This window comes from Amblyraja radiata, chromosome 37 (assembly GCF_010909765.2).
Source record: "Amblyraja radiata isolate CabotCenter1 chromosome 37, sAmbRad1.1.pri, whole genome shotgun sequence".
NCBI classification, from domain to species: Eukaryota; Metazoa; Chordata; class Chondrichthyes; order Rajiformes; family Rajidae; genus Amblyraja; species Amblyraja radiata.
The window spans coordinates 12,950,556-12,965,733 of NC_045992.1; the positions used below are offsets into that span (position 1 = coordinate 12,950,556).

At 42.7% G+C, this 15,178-nt stretch overlaps 1 protein-coding gene across 7 annotated transcripts in view; it reads left to right on the plus strand.

The window, feature by feature from the left end:
• Nucleotides 1–15,178, plus strand: part of LOC116966508 (progestin and adipoQ receptor family member 3-like) — a 38,820-nt gene that overhangs the window by 19,852 nt on the left and 3,790 nt on the right. For 6 of the 7 annotated variants that reach the window (XM_033012829.1, XM_033012828.1, XM_033012826.1 and 3 more), the window contains 4 exons: nt 4,911–5,073; nt 8,478–8,633; nt 10,482–10,682; nt 13,547–13,637. In XM_033012829.1, coding sequence (XP_032868720.1) covers nt 4,911–5,073; nt 8,478–8,633; nt 10,482–10,682; nt 13,547–13,637 — 611 coding nt within the window. The remainder of the gene's footprint in view (nt 1–4,910; nt 5,074–8,477; nt 8,634–10,481; nt 10,683–13,546; nt 13,638–15,178) is intronic. The other variant, XM_033012825.1, reaches the window with a different exon arrangement.

Here is a 15,178-nt window from a genome sequence, read left to right on the forward strand (position 1 = left end):
AACTTTTCAGGCCGAAACGCTCCATAGATGCTGCCGCACCCGCTGAGTTTCTCCAGCAATTTTGTCTACCTTCTGTTAGTTGTGCATGCCTACACCTTTATCTCCTAAACAGACTTCCTCTAGCTGCCTTTGTCCAACGGCTCTGACCTTCCACTGCTATTCTGAGATCAAGTTCTTCAATCTGTGACATTTCCACACACACCCAGCCACATCCCATCAGTAGTTATTGCGACGCTAATGTATGATTTTTCTTTGTCGCTTAAGCAAGGCCCCCCCATTTCATCAGCTTCTAGACAGAGGGGCACTGCAGGATTTTCATCAGTTTAGCAGTTTAACATTGATGTCGGATGCACAAGAAGAGTGGCACAGCGAGTAGTGCTGCTGCCTCACAGCTCCAGCGACCCAGGGTCAATCCTGACCTCGGGTGCTGTCTGTGGGCAGTCTGCACGTTCTCCCTGTGACCACATGTGTGTTCCCCGAGTGCTCTGACTTCTGCAGCCCAAAGTTGTGCGGGTTGGCAGGTTATTTGGCAATTTGTGAATAGCGTCTGGTGTGTAGGTGAATAGTGCAATCTGGGGAAGTTGTTGGTAAGGTGGGAGGAATAAAATGTGTTTAATGAGAATGCGTGGGAGAAGGCTGGCACAGTGGCTGACGTGTTTATGCACTGCTGCATGCCGTAAAACCAGATTAATAAATGAAATGAATGCAGTAAATGTCTAGTCATCATCATTTGACAAACTGGAGCACTGCAGTACCAGCATGTGGTGGGGAGAGGTCAGGATGGTGGAGCTACAGAACCTTGGCAGTGACCGAACACCGCCTTGACTAATTAATGCATTTGGTTAGCTGGCATCTAACATATCCAGAGCATGCCGGGAAGGAAAGCTTTTCCTGAAGTCAAGTGTTGCAGATTGATGGAATCTGAAACAAAAGCAAATAGGGTTTCGGCCCGAAACGTTGCCTATTTCCTTCGCTCCATAGATGCTGCTGCACCCGCTGAGTTTCCCCAGCAATTTTGTGTACCTTTGGTGGAATTTACAGCTGGTTTGGCAGCCAGAGAAAGTAATGGGCCAAAGACATTCACTCAGCAATGAAAGTAATTATTGAGGGTGGGTTAAAATTTAATTCTTTATTAAAATTTATTTTCATCTCTTACCGAAACTACTAGATCAGAAACTTGTCTAATTTAACACTTTAACAAGAACAACAAATATTACTTAAATAAAATGCCACAAAGTGTCGGAGTAAGTCGGCAGGTCAGGCAGCATCTCCGGTGAACATGGATCGCCGATGTTTTGGATCTGAAGAAGGGGTTTAACCTGAAACGTAATTAATTTATCCATGTCCTCCAGAGATGCTGCCTAACACGCTGAGTTATTCCAGCACTTTGTAGCCTTTTGCCTATCCGCCAACATCTTTGGTACCTTGTTTCTACATTATTTTTATTAACGTGGTTTATTTTATTATTGTCACGTGTAGCGAGGTACAGTGAAAAGCTTCTGTTGCGTGCTGTCCAGTCAAGGAAAAGACTACACGTGATTACAATCAAGCCGTCCACAGTGTACACATGGTGGATAAAGCGTGCACCATTTTAGTGCAAGATAAAGTCCGATTAAAGATATTTCAAAGGCCTTCAGTGACTTGTTCATCTTTTGAGCATTGCTGACAAGATCGATTTACTGACCGTGTCTAATAGTCTTTGAGAAGGTGGTGGTCAATGCTATCTTAAAGTGCTGTTTGCACTTTGTATCTGAAATAATAATTCTAGCATTTCGACCCTGTGACAATGAAGGGCTTGTGGCGTCTAAGACAATGTCAACCTGTAGCCAAAGCTGCAGTTAGTGGCTTGCCCTGATCCTCCAAGTTCACGGGTTTGGGAGCCACTGTTGGAATACCCTCGGCAAGACCCTGCAGTGCATCTTGTAGATGACACACACCTGCGAGTTGAAATATATTTTACGTGGGAGGATGGATTACCAGCCTGCTTGAGTTATTTTGTAGGTGGTACATTCTTTGCAAATCCTAGACAAAACTGATTCGTATTCAGCTGGTGGATGCCGGTGTAACATCACTCCCTGATGAGCTCAATGCGTTTTACGCACGCTTTGACAGGGAGAATACTGATGTGCCTTCCCGATCCCCCATTCGCTGTGATGGCATTTCAGTCTCAGTCACAGAGGCCGATGTCAGGAAATCCTTCAGAGGGGTGAACCCCCGAAAAGCACCTGGACCTGATGGTATACCAGGCCGTGTTCTAAAAACCTGTGCGGACCAACTGGTGGGAGTTTTTACGGACATTTTCAACCTCTCACTTCTGAGGTCTGAGGTCCCCACCTGCTTTAAAAGGGCATCAATTATACCGGTGCCCAAGAAGAGTAAGGTGACGTGCCTCAATGACTATCGACCGGTGGCACTAACGCCGGTGGTGATGAAGTGCTTTGAGAGGTTGATCATGGAGCAAATCAACTCCTGCATCGACAAAAACCTGGACCCACTGCAGTTCGCGTACCGCCACAACAGATCAACGGTGGATGCGATCTCGCTGGCCCTCCACTCCGCACTGGACCACTTGGACAACAAAAACTCATATGTCAGGCTGTTATTCATTGATTACAGCTCGGCATTTAACACAATCATCCCCTCCAAACTGGTTACCAAACTCGCAGAACTGGGTCTCTGCGCATCCCTCTGCAACTGGATCCTCGACTTCCTCGTCCACAGACCACAGTCTGTTCGTATTGGTGGAAATGTGTCAGCCTCAATAACAATCAGCACGGGAGCACCTCAAGGCTGCGTGCTCAGCCCCCTGCTGTACTCACTCTATACCCATGACTGCGTAGCGAAACACAGTGCGAACTCCATCATCAAGTTCGCTGACGACACCACTATTGTGGGGCGTATCACTGATGGGGATGAGTCAGAGTACAGAAGAGAGATCGAGCAACTGTCCATATGGTGCCAGCGCAATAACCTGGCCCTGAACACCAGCAAAACTAAGGAACTGATTGTGGACTTTGGAAGGAGTAGGAGGGGGACCCACAGCCCCATTTATATCAACGGGTCGATGGTTGAAAGGGTCAAGAACTTCAAATTCCTGGGGGTGCACATCTCTGAAGATCTTTCCTGGTCCGAGAACACGAACGCAATTATCAAAAAAGCTCATCAGCGCCTCTACTTCCTGAGAAGATTACGGAGAGTCGGATTGTCAAGGAAGACTCTCTCTAACTTCTACAGGTGCACAGTTGAGAGCATGCTGACCGGTTGCATCGTGGCTTGGTTCGGAAATTTGAGCGCCCTGGAGAGGAAAAGACTACAAAAAGTAGTAAACACTGCCCAGTCCATCATCGGCTCTGACCTTCCTTCCATCGAGGGGATTTATCGCAGTCGCTGCCTCAAAAAGGCTGGCAGTATCATCAAAGACCCACACCATCCTGGCCACACACTGATCTCCCTGCTACCTTCAGGTAGAAGGTACAGGAGCCTGAAGACTGCAACAACCAGGTTCAGGAATAGCTACTTCCCCTCAGCCATCAGGCTATTAAACCTGGCTCGGACAAAACTCTGATTATTAGCAACCATTTTCTGTTATTTGCACTACCAGTTTATTTATTCATGTGTGTATATATTTATATCATGGCATATGGACACATTTATCTGTTTTGTAGTAAATGCCTACTATTTTCTGTGTGCTTAAGCAAAGCAAGAATTTCATTGTCCTATACAGGGACACATGACAATAAACTCACTTGAACTTGAACATTGTCATTCTTTATTATAATTTGCTGCCACTTTTTTAAAGACCAGTTAATGTTTTTCCAACGATAGCTATTAAACAGGGAAGGAGCAGGTAATAATTAAAATCTAAAGAAGGAACAGATGCTGCCCCTTACCCATTGAGTTCTCGCAGCTCTTTGTGTTTTGCTCCAGATTCCAGCGTCTGCAGTTCTTTGTGTCTCGTGATACAAATCTTCATTGTTTCAACATAACGCTATGTTTTATCTGCTGCCTCTCAGTGGTGAATCTTGACTGTGGCGAAGAAGCACGATCATAGTCGTTAGTGAGACCGCATTTAGAATATTGTGTTCCGTTCTGGGCACCATGTTATAGGAAAGATATAGTTAAGCATGAAAGGGTTCAGAAAAGATTTACCAGGATGTTGCCAGGAATAGAGGGTGTGAGCTATAGGGAGAGGTTGAGTAGGCTGGGTCTCTATTTCATGGAGCGTAGAAGGATGAGGGGAGATCTTATGGAGGTGTACAAAATCATGAGAGGAATAGATCGGGTAGATGCACAGAGTCTTTTACCCAGAGTAGGGGATATCGAGGACCAGAGGACATAGGTACAAGGTGAAGGGGAAAGGATTTAATAGGAATCCGAGAGGTAACTTTTTCACACAGGGTAGTGGGTGCATGGAACAAGCTGCCAGAGGAGGTAGTTGAGGCTGGGATTATCCCATAGTTTATGAAACAGTTGGACAGATACATGGATAGGACAGGTTTGGAGGGTTATGGGCCAAGCGCAGGCAAGTGGGACTAGGGTAGCTGGGACATTGTTGGCCGGTGTGGGCGAATTGGGCCGAAGGGCCTGTTTCCACACAGTATCACTCTATGACTCTAGTCATGGCTATGAAACCAAGCCCAGCCCTCAACCATGTATGTTCTCCCCCCCCCCCCCCCCCTGAGCTGTGCAAGTAGTTTGCTGGAATTTTCAACATTTCGTATCACTAGAAGGGAATTGTAATAATTATTTGTTCTCCTAAATGTCCTTTATTTGAGAATGTGGGAAGTTTGAATACAAAGTATCTCTCCTGACCACAAAATGCATTTATCTAATCTAATTTTTGCAACATTCGAATGTTACAAGTGTGTATTTCACTGACATTATTGTGTTTTCAATCCTTTTGAAAATAGCCTCTTTGTATTGTCCAACGAGAGTGTGAATATATGGAGCCACTTGCTGGGGTTCCTGTTGTTCTTCCTCATGGGTCTACATGATACGTGCTTCCTGTTGCCATCGTCAAACAGCACCAGGGATGACTATGTTGTTTTTATTATTTTTGGCTTCTGTTTCCAGGTGAGTCACTTTTATTTTTTTTTAAAAGGTAAAAGTTGAAAGGAGGCAGGATGGGAGAAGGGAAAAAGTGACAAGAATTACAAGTCTATACTTGAAGCCGGCGCAGTGGTGCAGCTGGTAGAGCTGTTCTTTCACAGTGCGAGAGACCCCGGTTAGGTCCTGACCTCGGATGATGTCTGTGTGGAGTTAGCATGTTCTCCCTGTGACCATGTGTGTTTCTCCAGGTGCTCCGGTTTCCTCCCACATCCCAAAGGCGTTCGAGTTTGTAGCTTAAGGACCTCTAGTGTGTCAGGAGTGGATGTGAACGTGGGAGAACCTAGAACCAGTGTGAAGAGGGACACAAAATGCTGGAGTAACTCAGCGGGTCAGGCAGCATCTCTGGAGAAAAGGAATAGGTGACGATTCGGGTCGATCACCCTGCTTCAGACTGGAGTTTGAAGTTCTCTATTTTGTGTCTATCTTTGGTGTAAACCAGCATCTGCAGTTCCTTCCTACTCCTAGGACCATTGTTAACGGGTGATCAGTTGTCAGCATGGACTCGATGGGCTGAAGGGCCTGTTTCCATGATATATCTTCCCACCAATCATCATCAGTGCCGTATCATCACTGTATCCCTGATCTTGAGCATGCTGAGTGGATACAAACAGCATGCAGAAAATGGGTCACTTTCTTAGTATGGACACTGGGCATTTCCTGAATGTTATTATTGCCCTAATTTACCATCAATTCTTATGATCTACAATTCTGTATCTTGTGTCAATTTCTGGACACCAGAGAAAAAAGGTTCAGATTTATTATTGTAAAGTGCATTGTGGTACGGTGAAAAGCTTTATTTTGCATGTTATTCAAGCAGATCGGATAATACTCTACTTAACTACAATCAAGTTAAACTTGAGTACAATGGGTTTAGCAATGGGGAATGTACAGAGTGCTGAACAAAGTTCTCAGCATTGCAGCACATCAGTTTGCCTAGATAGGGTCCAATGTCCACAATGGGGTGGAGGTGAGTTGGACAGTAAGTATCCTAGCTTATGGAAGGTCCTTTTCACATAAAGGGTGGTAGGTGTATGGAATGAGCTGCCAGAGAAGGTAGGTGAGGCAGGTACAATCGTACCATTTAAGAAACATTTAGAGAGGTGCATGGTTAGGACAGGTTTAGAGGCATATATGGGCCAAACGCAGGCAGGTGGGATTAGTGTAACTAATGTTGGCCGATGTGGGCAAGTTGGGCATTGGAGCCAGTTTCCACGTTGTAAGACACTGTGACTTTATGTCCATTCAGAAACCACCATGGCTTTGGAAAAGTGTAGGCATAGAGGAGATATATTCAGCTGATATATACCAGGAACAGAGTTCAGTGGAGAGGTCAGGATTGTTCAACATGGAGTGAGTAACTTGAGAGGAGAATTAGTTGCGATATTCAAAACCATGATAAAGTGGATGGGGGAGAAAACTCTCAGTAACCAAAAGACGTATTTGCGATCGTTGGCCAAAGAACCAGTTGCAGTTTTTAAAAAATAATTTGATACTTCTGGAATCTATTGCGTGAAAATATGATGGAAAAATTAACTATGAGTATATATTTTCTAAAGGGAAGAATAAAGCTTTTTAGTACGAGCAATAGTTTAGAGATACAGCATGGAAACAGGCCATTTGTCTGATCAAGTCTGCATCGACCATCGATGACCCATTCAAACTAATTGCATGTTTTCCCACTGCCCACTCCCTACACACTAGGGGCAAATTATAGAAACCAATCAACCTACAAACCAGAAGATAGACACAAAATGCTGGATAGCGGGACAAAACTCAGCGGGACAGGCAGCATCTCAGGGTAGAAGGAATGGGTGACACTTTGGGTCGAGACCCTTCTTCAGACTTAATAAGAAGAAGGGTCTGGACCCAAAATGTCACCCATTACTTCTCTCCAGAGATGCCGCCTGTCCTGCTGAGTTACTCCAACATTTTGTGACTATCTTCGGTGTAAACCAGCATCTGCAGTTCCTTCCTACCTACAAACCAGCACGTCTTTGGGATGTGGGAAAAATCAGAACAGCCAGAGGAAACCCATGCCTCACAAGGAGAACGTGCAAACGCCTCACAGACAGCTCCCGAGGTCAGGTTCGAGTCTGGATCTCTGGCACCGTGAGGCAGCAGCTACCAGCTGCACCACTGTGTCACCCTAAATAGTTGCAACTTGTTAAAAAAAGATGGTAGTCCATTTGTGCTATGATTTAGTTAGCCCTCATTTTGTTCAAAATCAGTTGGGAGTGGTAATGTTGTAGTATTTGTGGATAAGGTTTCATCTGACTGACCCAAAATTCATAGTAACATTTAAAACTAATTATTTACATTTATTTTGTATTGTATTCTTTGTCCAATAAAACAGATGTTATGTGGCATTGGGATTCCATTTATTGAATTAAACAATGTAACAAACACAAGAAGGGTCTATCCAGAGATGCTGCCTGTCCCGCTGAGTTACACCAGCATTTTGTGTCTACCTAACAAACTCAGGAATGACTCTAAACATAGTTGACTAGCACCTTCATGCCATTCCGCCTTTCGTTGATTACTTAACTAACAAATGGGTCCTTGAAGCAGAATAAAGCTGTAATAATTTATGTTTTGCCAATCATAACTATCATGTTTTAACCCTTGACGGAGGTGTCCATGACAAGAAGGCTTGGATTTAAAGTAAGGGTAAGTAATTTAGTGGGTACTGGAGAAGGGTGATTGAAATCTGGAATGTGCAACATGAGGGTTGGTGAAGGAGACTCTTCTCACTTCAGAAGCATTTAGATGAGCACTGGAAACACTGTGGTGTAGATAGCTATGGACCAGGTGCTGAAAAATAGGAGTAGTATAGATAGATTGATGACTGAGACTCATAGGTCAAAGGGTCCCAGTTTCCAGGCTGTTTCACTCGGTGAATAGTGAAATGTGGAGAGGATGTTTCCACTGGTGGGAGAGTCTAGGACTAGAGGTCTTAGCCTCAGAATTAAAGGACGTTCCTTTGGGAAGGAGACGAGTTGGAATTTCTTTAGTTAGAGGGTGGTGAATCTGTGGAATTCTTTGCCACAGAAGGCTGTGGAGGAGACTCCTCACTGCACTTCAGGAGCATTTAGATGAGCACTGGAAACACCGTGGCATAGATAGCTATGGACCAGGTCAATTAATATTTTTAAGGCAGAGATAGACAGATTCTTGATTAGTGCGGGTGTCAGGGGTTAAGGGGAGAAGGGAGGGGAATGGGGTTAGGAGGGAGAGATCGATCAGGCATGATTCAATGGCGGAGTAGACATGATGGGCCGAATGGCCTAATTCTGACCTAATTCTATAATTTATGACCTCATGTGACACTTACCAGTGTATCACTCTAAGGAGTTTGCTTCCATCCACAGTTCTGCATGCTCTGCTCCGCGGGGTATCACCTCTTCTGCTGCCACCACTCCGAGAAAACCAGCCAGCAGTGGCTTGCCCTTGACTATGCTGGGGTCTCAGTAGGAATGTTGGGGTGCTACGTCCCAGGAGTCTTTTATGCCTTTTATTGTGCTGAGGTAAGTCTTTTATTGTCCTTTGTAAATCATAAGTAATTGTTGGCGTATTTAAAAAGTATATACTATAAATAAATGTCCAGCAACAAGTGGGATATGTGAATAGAGTGAAATTAGACCTTTGGACCTTTGGATGTCCAATGATATAATATGGAATACAGTGTATATAATGTAGTATATGCAAGTCTCTATACAAGAGGGGTAACATGAGGGGGAACTTCTTTACTCAGAGAGTGGTAGCGGTGTGGAATGAGCTTCCAGTGGAAGTGGTGGCGGCAGGTTCGTTGGTATCATTTAAAAATAAATTGGATAGGCATATGGATGAGAAGGGAATGGAGGGTTATGGTATGAGTGCAGGTGGGACTAAGGGAAAAAAGTTGTTCGGCACGGACTTGTAGGGCCGAGATGGCCTGTTTCCGTGCTGTAATTGTTATATGGTTATAAGAGTGGCACGGTGGAGTAGTGGTAGAGTTGCTGCCTTACAGCGCCAGAGACCCGGGTTCGATCCTGACTACGGGTGCTTGTCTGCACGGAGTTTGTACGTTCTCACCCTGACCTGCGTGGGTTTTTTCTCTGAGAACTTCAATTTCCTCCCACACTCCATAGACGTACAGGTTTATAGGTTATTTGGCTTGGTATAAATGTAAAATTGTCCCTAGTAGGTGTAGGCTTGTGTTAATATACGGGAATCGGTGGTCAGTGTGGACTCGTTGGGCCGAAGGGCCTGTTTCCACGCTGTATCTCTAAAACTAAAAAACTAAATGGTATACAGATTTCTCACCACTTGGACCTTAATTCAAATCCATCTCAGACCAATGAGGTAAATGTTCTCTGCATATGATCACTAGAAATGATCACATGTAGATAATTAGCATGATGGAAACGACCTTATAGTTTATGGAAAGGTAGTGTCATTATTCTGCCTCAAAATATTCCCCCTCAGTGTGAAGGGCGATGAGCTTGATTAAATTAGTTTGGTGAAGTTAATTCAAAATTGAATCCAATGACCCTGTATAGAGTGAATAAAATACTTTAACATCAGATTAATAACTGGAATAAAGGGAAAAAAGGGAAATAAAATGCAGCATTTCAAATTATTATAAATACACATACTCATTAATATTAACCGGTGCTAACAATAAATTAACTATTTAAAATCAACCCTTTTAAAACTAAAATTTGCAGATGTTTCTGAATTGTTTGACCAAAGAAGGTTGGTATTGAACAGATAATTGATCCAGAGTTGGCCAATGACTAGATGTACATCAACTGAAGATAATGTTCAGAATGCAAAAGTAATTGTACTTAAAACTCATCAAACAGGGAATCAACCAAAGTAATTTTGAGTGCAGGATCTGTAAAACATTGGTTACATTTCTGTCACAGCTAAAAGGGGTTTTGCTCAGATTCTGCTTTGTAATTGTATAGTTACTGTGATATTAATGTGTTATTAAGCATGAGCTTAATATGTTTAGTTTTTTTGAGCATCTAATGCCAGGTAGAGAAGTTAGTGGTGTATAAAGAACATTTTAGAAATTGTCACATATAAATGACTGGAGTATTTTAAGAAAGAGCTGCAGATGCTGGAAAAATCGAAGGTAGACAAAATGCTGGAGAAACTCAGCGGGTGAGGCAGCATCCTTGGAGTGAAGGAATGGATGACGTTTCGGGTTGAGACCCTTCTTCAGTCTGAAGAAGGGTCTCGACCCGAAACGTCGCCTATTCCTTCGCTCCATATATGCTGCCTCACCCGCTGAGTTTCTCCAGCATTTTTGTCTACCACAGAGAATTTTTAAAATGAGAGCCGCCCGCTGGCTCTGTAATTATATGCCTTTTCTTGCCTTCTCAAAGCAGTACTGGAGACAAGTGTACCTGATAACCGTGCTGGCCATGATAATTGTGATGTTCCTCACGCAAATCCATCCACAGTACGCCTCTCAACATTGCCACAAGCTACGCATTCTGCTCTTCTGTTTCATCGCTGCCTATGGAGTAATCCCCACAGTTCACTGGATATTTCAGAACGGCGGTATAGGGGAGCCTGTTGTCAAGGTAGGATAAGACTCCACAGCAGTTCCAACTGCTGTTGCTCTGGGCACTGCGGTTTCATGCTAGGCCTCCAGATTTTGCAGTTGTAGTGACAATGAAACTGTTGGCATTTGCTACATTCCACTGCAAAATTGACAGCAACAGCTGTATTTCAGAAGTTGCTGTTTGTGTGTTACCCTGCTCAAATAGAGGATGATTTTAAGTCGCTGTAGGTTGAAATCTGATTCAATAGACAATAGGTGCAGGAGTAGGCCATTTGGCATTTCAAGCCAGCACCGCCATTCAATGTGATCATGGCTGATCATCCCCAATCAGTTCCCCGTTCCTGCCTTCTCCCCATATCCCCTGACTCTGCTATTTTTAAGAGCCCTATCTAGCTCTCTCTTGAAAGCATCCAGAGAACCTGCCTCCGCTGCCCTCTGAGGCAGAGAATTCCACAGACTCGCCACTCTCTGTAAGAAAAAGTGTTTCCTTGTCTCCGTTCTAAATGGCTTGCTCCTTATTCTTAAACTGTGGCCCCTGGTTCTGGACTCCCCAACATCGGGAACATGTTTCCTGCCTCTAACGTGTCCAAGCCCTTAACAATCTTATATGTTTCAATGAGATACCCTCTCATCCTTCTAAACTCCAGAGTGTACAAGCCCAGCTGCTCCCTTCTCTCAGCATATGACAGTCCTGCTATCCCAGGAATTAACCTTGTAAACCTACGCTGCACTCCCTCAATAGCAAGAATGACCTTCCTCAAATTGGGGGACCACAACTGCACACAATACTCCAGGTGTGGTCTCACTAGAGCTCCGTACAACTGCAGAAGATTCAATTCATGGAATGAACAAAAATGTGGACTTTTTGTGCAATATTTTCACTCTTAAGAAAAACAGTGCTAAAAGTTGAGTTTTGTTCAATTGCTTGTAACTTTTTTAATCGCATAGTATAATCCGTGTCAAATATCTCTCCAGCACTTTTTAAAAAGCAATTTAACTTGTAAAGTTTAAATCTTTGTGAATAATTTTCAAAATAATTAAATTTTGTTTTTAACATTCATATTCCACTTTCTGCTATATTTAAGCAAATGCCTCAGCATTAACATCATTCTCTATAAAATACTTAACAAACTTAGCTGAACATTAGAGCAATACCTCTTGTGGTCAGGGATAATTCTCGACCCGAAACGTCGCCTATTTCCTTCGCTCCATAGATGCTGCCTCACCCGCTGAGTTTCTCCAGCATTTTTGTCTACCTTCAATTTTCCAGCCTGCAGTTCCTTCTTAAACTCTAGATCTTAGTGCACATCTTTCTTCATGGGCAGCTGCCAAATCCAAGCCATTCCCAAAAGATTACAGAGGAGGATTGTTCTGTTTCGAGTTGTCTCATTTCTCACTGGTCTCAGGATCACTATTTCATGCCCCTGCTGGCAGGTACATTCTGCATTGTGTATAAATTGTCAATTTGTTTAGGTTTGGTTGAAATTGGAATCTAAAATATTAAAAAAGTCACAGATTGGAAACAAAGTTTTTTTAGTTTGTCATGAATCGAAATGAACCAAAAGCAGTAGTTAAGCTCAGGATCTATGAAGGCAACCTGCCACCAGTTGTATGCTCATGAATAGCAGTTTGAGGCTTGGCGCTAAACTTACTTAAGTGTTACCAACTAAATGTTACTGTTCTTTGAGAGCAAATAAAGGCCACTTTCTAGAATATCGCAGAGTAGTATAACTCAACTCTCTTCTGAGACTCCTGCCATCACACAAGCCACTCTTTCTCTGTGTAACAAACAACAGAAAGCAAAGGTAAAAGCTCCATGTCCCCAGTTGCAGTGCTGTGCCTCCAGCCAAGCTGATCCGCATACACAGGGTTTTCCCCATTAAATGTAATATCTTCATGCTTAGTACGGTTTGCATAAAGCAATATGATGCTGATAATAGCTGAATTATCATTGAAGGGATGTGGGCTTTGCAGGCGGCCCCAGCATTTAATTGCCCATCCCTAATTGCTTTTGAGGAGGTGGTGGTGTTGCCACCTTGAAGTGCTGCAGTCTCGCAGGTGTGGATGTACCACAATGCTGTTAGAGAGAGTGCTCCAGGGCTTTGATCCTTTGTCGGTGAAGAAAGGTGATATATTTCCAAGTCAGGAAGGTATGTGCTTGGGGATGGCAGCAGCCAGGAGATGGCATGAAGCAGCGGTTGTAGATGAGCTGCCTGTTAAGATAGTCCTTAATAAATAATCCATCCTCGATGCAAAAAAAGTGCCAAATCTCATTTGATGTGGGAGTTTATTTGATAACAGTTTTGATTAGTTGGTGGCACCTCAACAAAGGGACAGGTTGATCCTCAGAGCAGTGAAATGTTTGAGGGGTAATCAAGACTTGTGATGCATGGGCATCTAAAAGGATGAAGTTATTGTGACAACCAATCATTTACTAATAGGTCAGTATTAATTCATCTTGCACTCTTTCTTTCAGAAATTTTAAAACATTTCAAAACAATAAAGGATATTTTTTTATTATTTTGAGAATTACTAATTAAGTGCTGTAATTTCATAGCTGATCATTTTCAAAGCTTAATTTACTAAATGTATTTTAAATGTAGCTACAGCCAATTCAGATGGGTCAGTGGAGAAACTCAGCTTTCATGTTGTGTTTTGTACATCAGTTTTAGTCACCAGATGGGAAATAGTGGTATTTGGTGTCACTCATTTATTCATTATGGATCGAATGTGCTCAAGGGCAGGGGTTTCATTACTGACGTGCTGGATCTTAAATATGTTGACCCTGGTTAAAACCTTGATATTCAAATGTTGAGTGAATGTTAAGTTTATCCAGTCATCATAAATATTTACACATCTTCGCGAATTTACTTTTTTTCCTAGGTGTTTGCTCCAAGAGTGTGTATTATGTATCTTCTAGCAAGTTTGGCATTTCTGTTTTATTACAGTAAAGTACCCGAGAGGTACTTTCCTGGTAAGTATTTTATCTCTATCTCTCTCTCTCCCATACTCGCATGCTCTCTATCTCTACTTTATTTCCTTTTCATCCCTCCCCTTCCCTCTCACTTCTATTTATCTTCTTCCCACAGCAACTGTATTCATTATCTGTCTCCAATAAACTTCTTTTCTAGCTCCTAGCATTTTTCTGAGAATTGGTTGAGGTGTTTAGAGATTGCTGTTGAAGGTACACTGGTTTAATTTTCCATTATTATATTTTGTAATATCTCCTTTGCACACTATACGTGGTTGTGTGTGATGCCACAGGTTGCTGGCACACTGCTGATCATTTTTGGTGATAGTCTAGATGTGACATTTTCATTTGGTAAAGATAGTATATAGATGCAAGTTGTTTTCCCCGGACAGCAGACTGCCTGTGTTCACATAATGAATATCTAAACACTTAGTTCTTGGGCAAAATAAATATTGAAATTTATTAACAAAAATTATATATTTTTATTGAAATTATATGATTGTGAAACTAGGATTAGAACGTACCCGTGTAAGTATTTACCACTGCAGCTCCCTTGGCATCTTTCTATTACATTGTTACTCCATAATGACTGGATCACTGCAAATACAACTTGAATCCTGACCACAGAACCCATGTATCTCCTTGTGCACAATGTTTTTTACATTATTGCCTTTCCATCTTCTGCGTCTTCATGCCCAATTAAAATTTATTTTGTGCTCAAGAGTACAGCCTAGATCATCATTACTTTGTATAAAGATAGTCTGTATTCCAGGAATGGTCCCTAGTGAACAGTGCTGAAGAAGGATTTTGGCACGAAACGTTGCCTTTTTTCCTTCGCTCCATAGATGCTGCTGCACCTGCTGAGTTTCTCCAGCACTTTTGCCTACCCACAGTCTCTCCTCCAACACAGGCTGCCTTTGGCACGCGATCTCTTGCGTTGGTTGTTCAATGGAAATGGTGTAATTTTCTGTGCCTGTTCAGCAGTTTTGCACCACAGTACTAGTTGACTGTGCCATGGTACTTCTAGTGAATAGTGCTGGCTGGGAGGCACCAGAGAATTCACTGCCTGCCTAGCCTGCTGCAAAGTTAACTTAATGCTTGAACTATTATCTGTTTCCATTGAAAGCAAATTAAGACAGACTATATTGGAAAGATTTATTTATACACCATATAATGATTCTACTTTTTAAAACCAAATGCATATAATTTTGCCATATTTTACATAAATAAGCATTAAAACATATTCCCCTTCCTGGGAATGTATGCGTTGGCTAAAATAGTGACCATAATTCAGAAGTGCTGAATTAACTGCAGTGCACTTTAAGATCATGCAAGGTGATTTTATTCCTCTTTTCCCCCAACCTATTTTTTTATTTTTCTGTTTTTCTTTTATTCTCATCCATTCTGTCCCATTTGGTTTCCCTTTTGCACACCCTGATTCAAGCTGTCCCATTGATGCCTCACTACTGCTTGTGCTCTCTCTTCTTTCACCCTCTCCATTTCCTCACTAGGAGAGATGAATGTTGTCCTTGCCAGTAGCACAC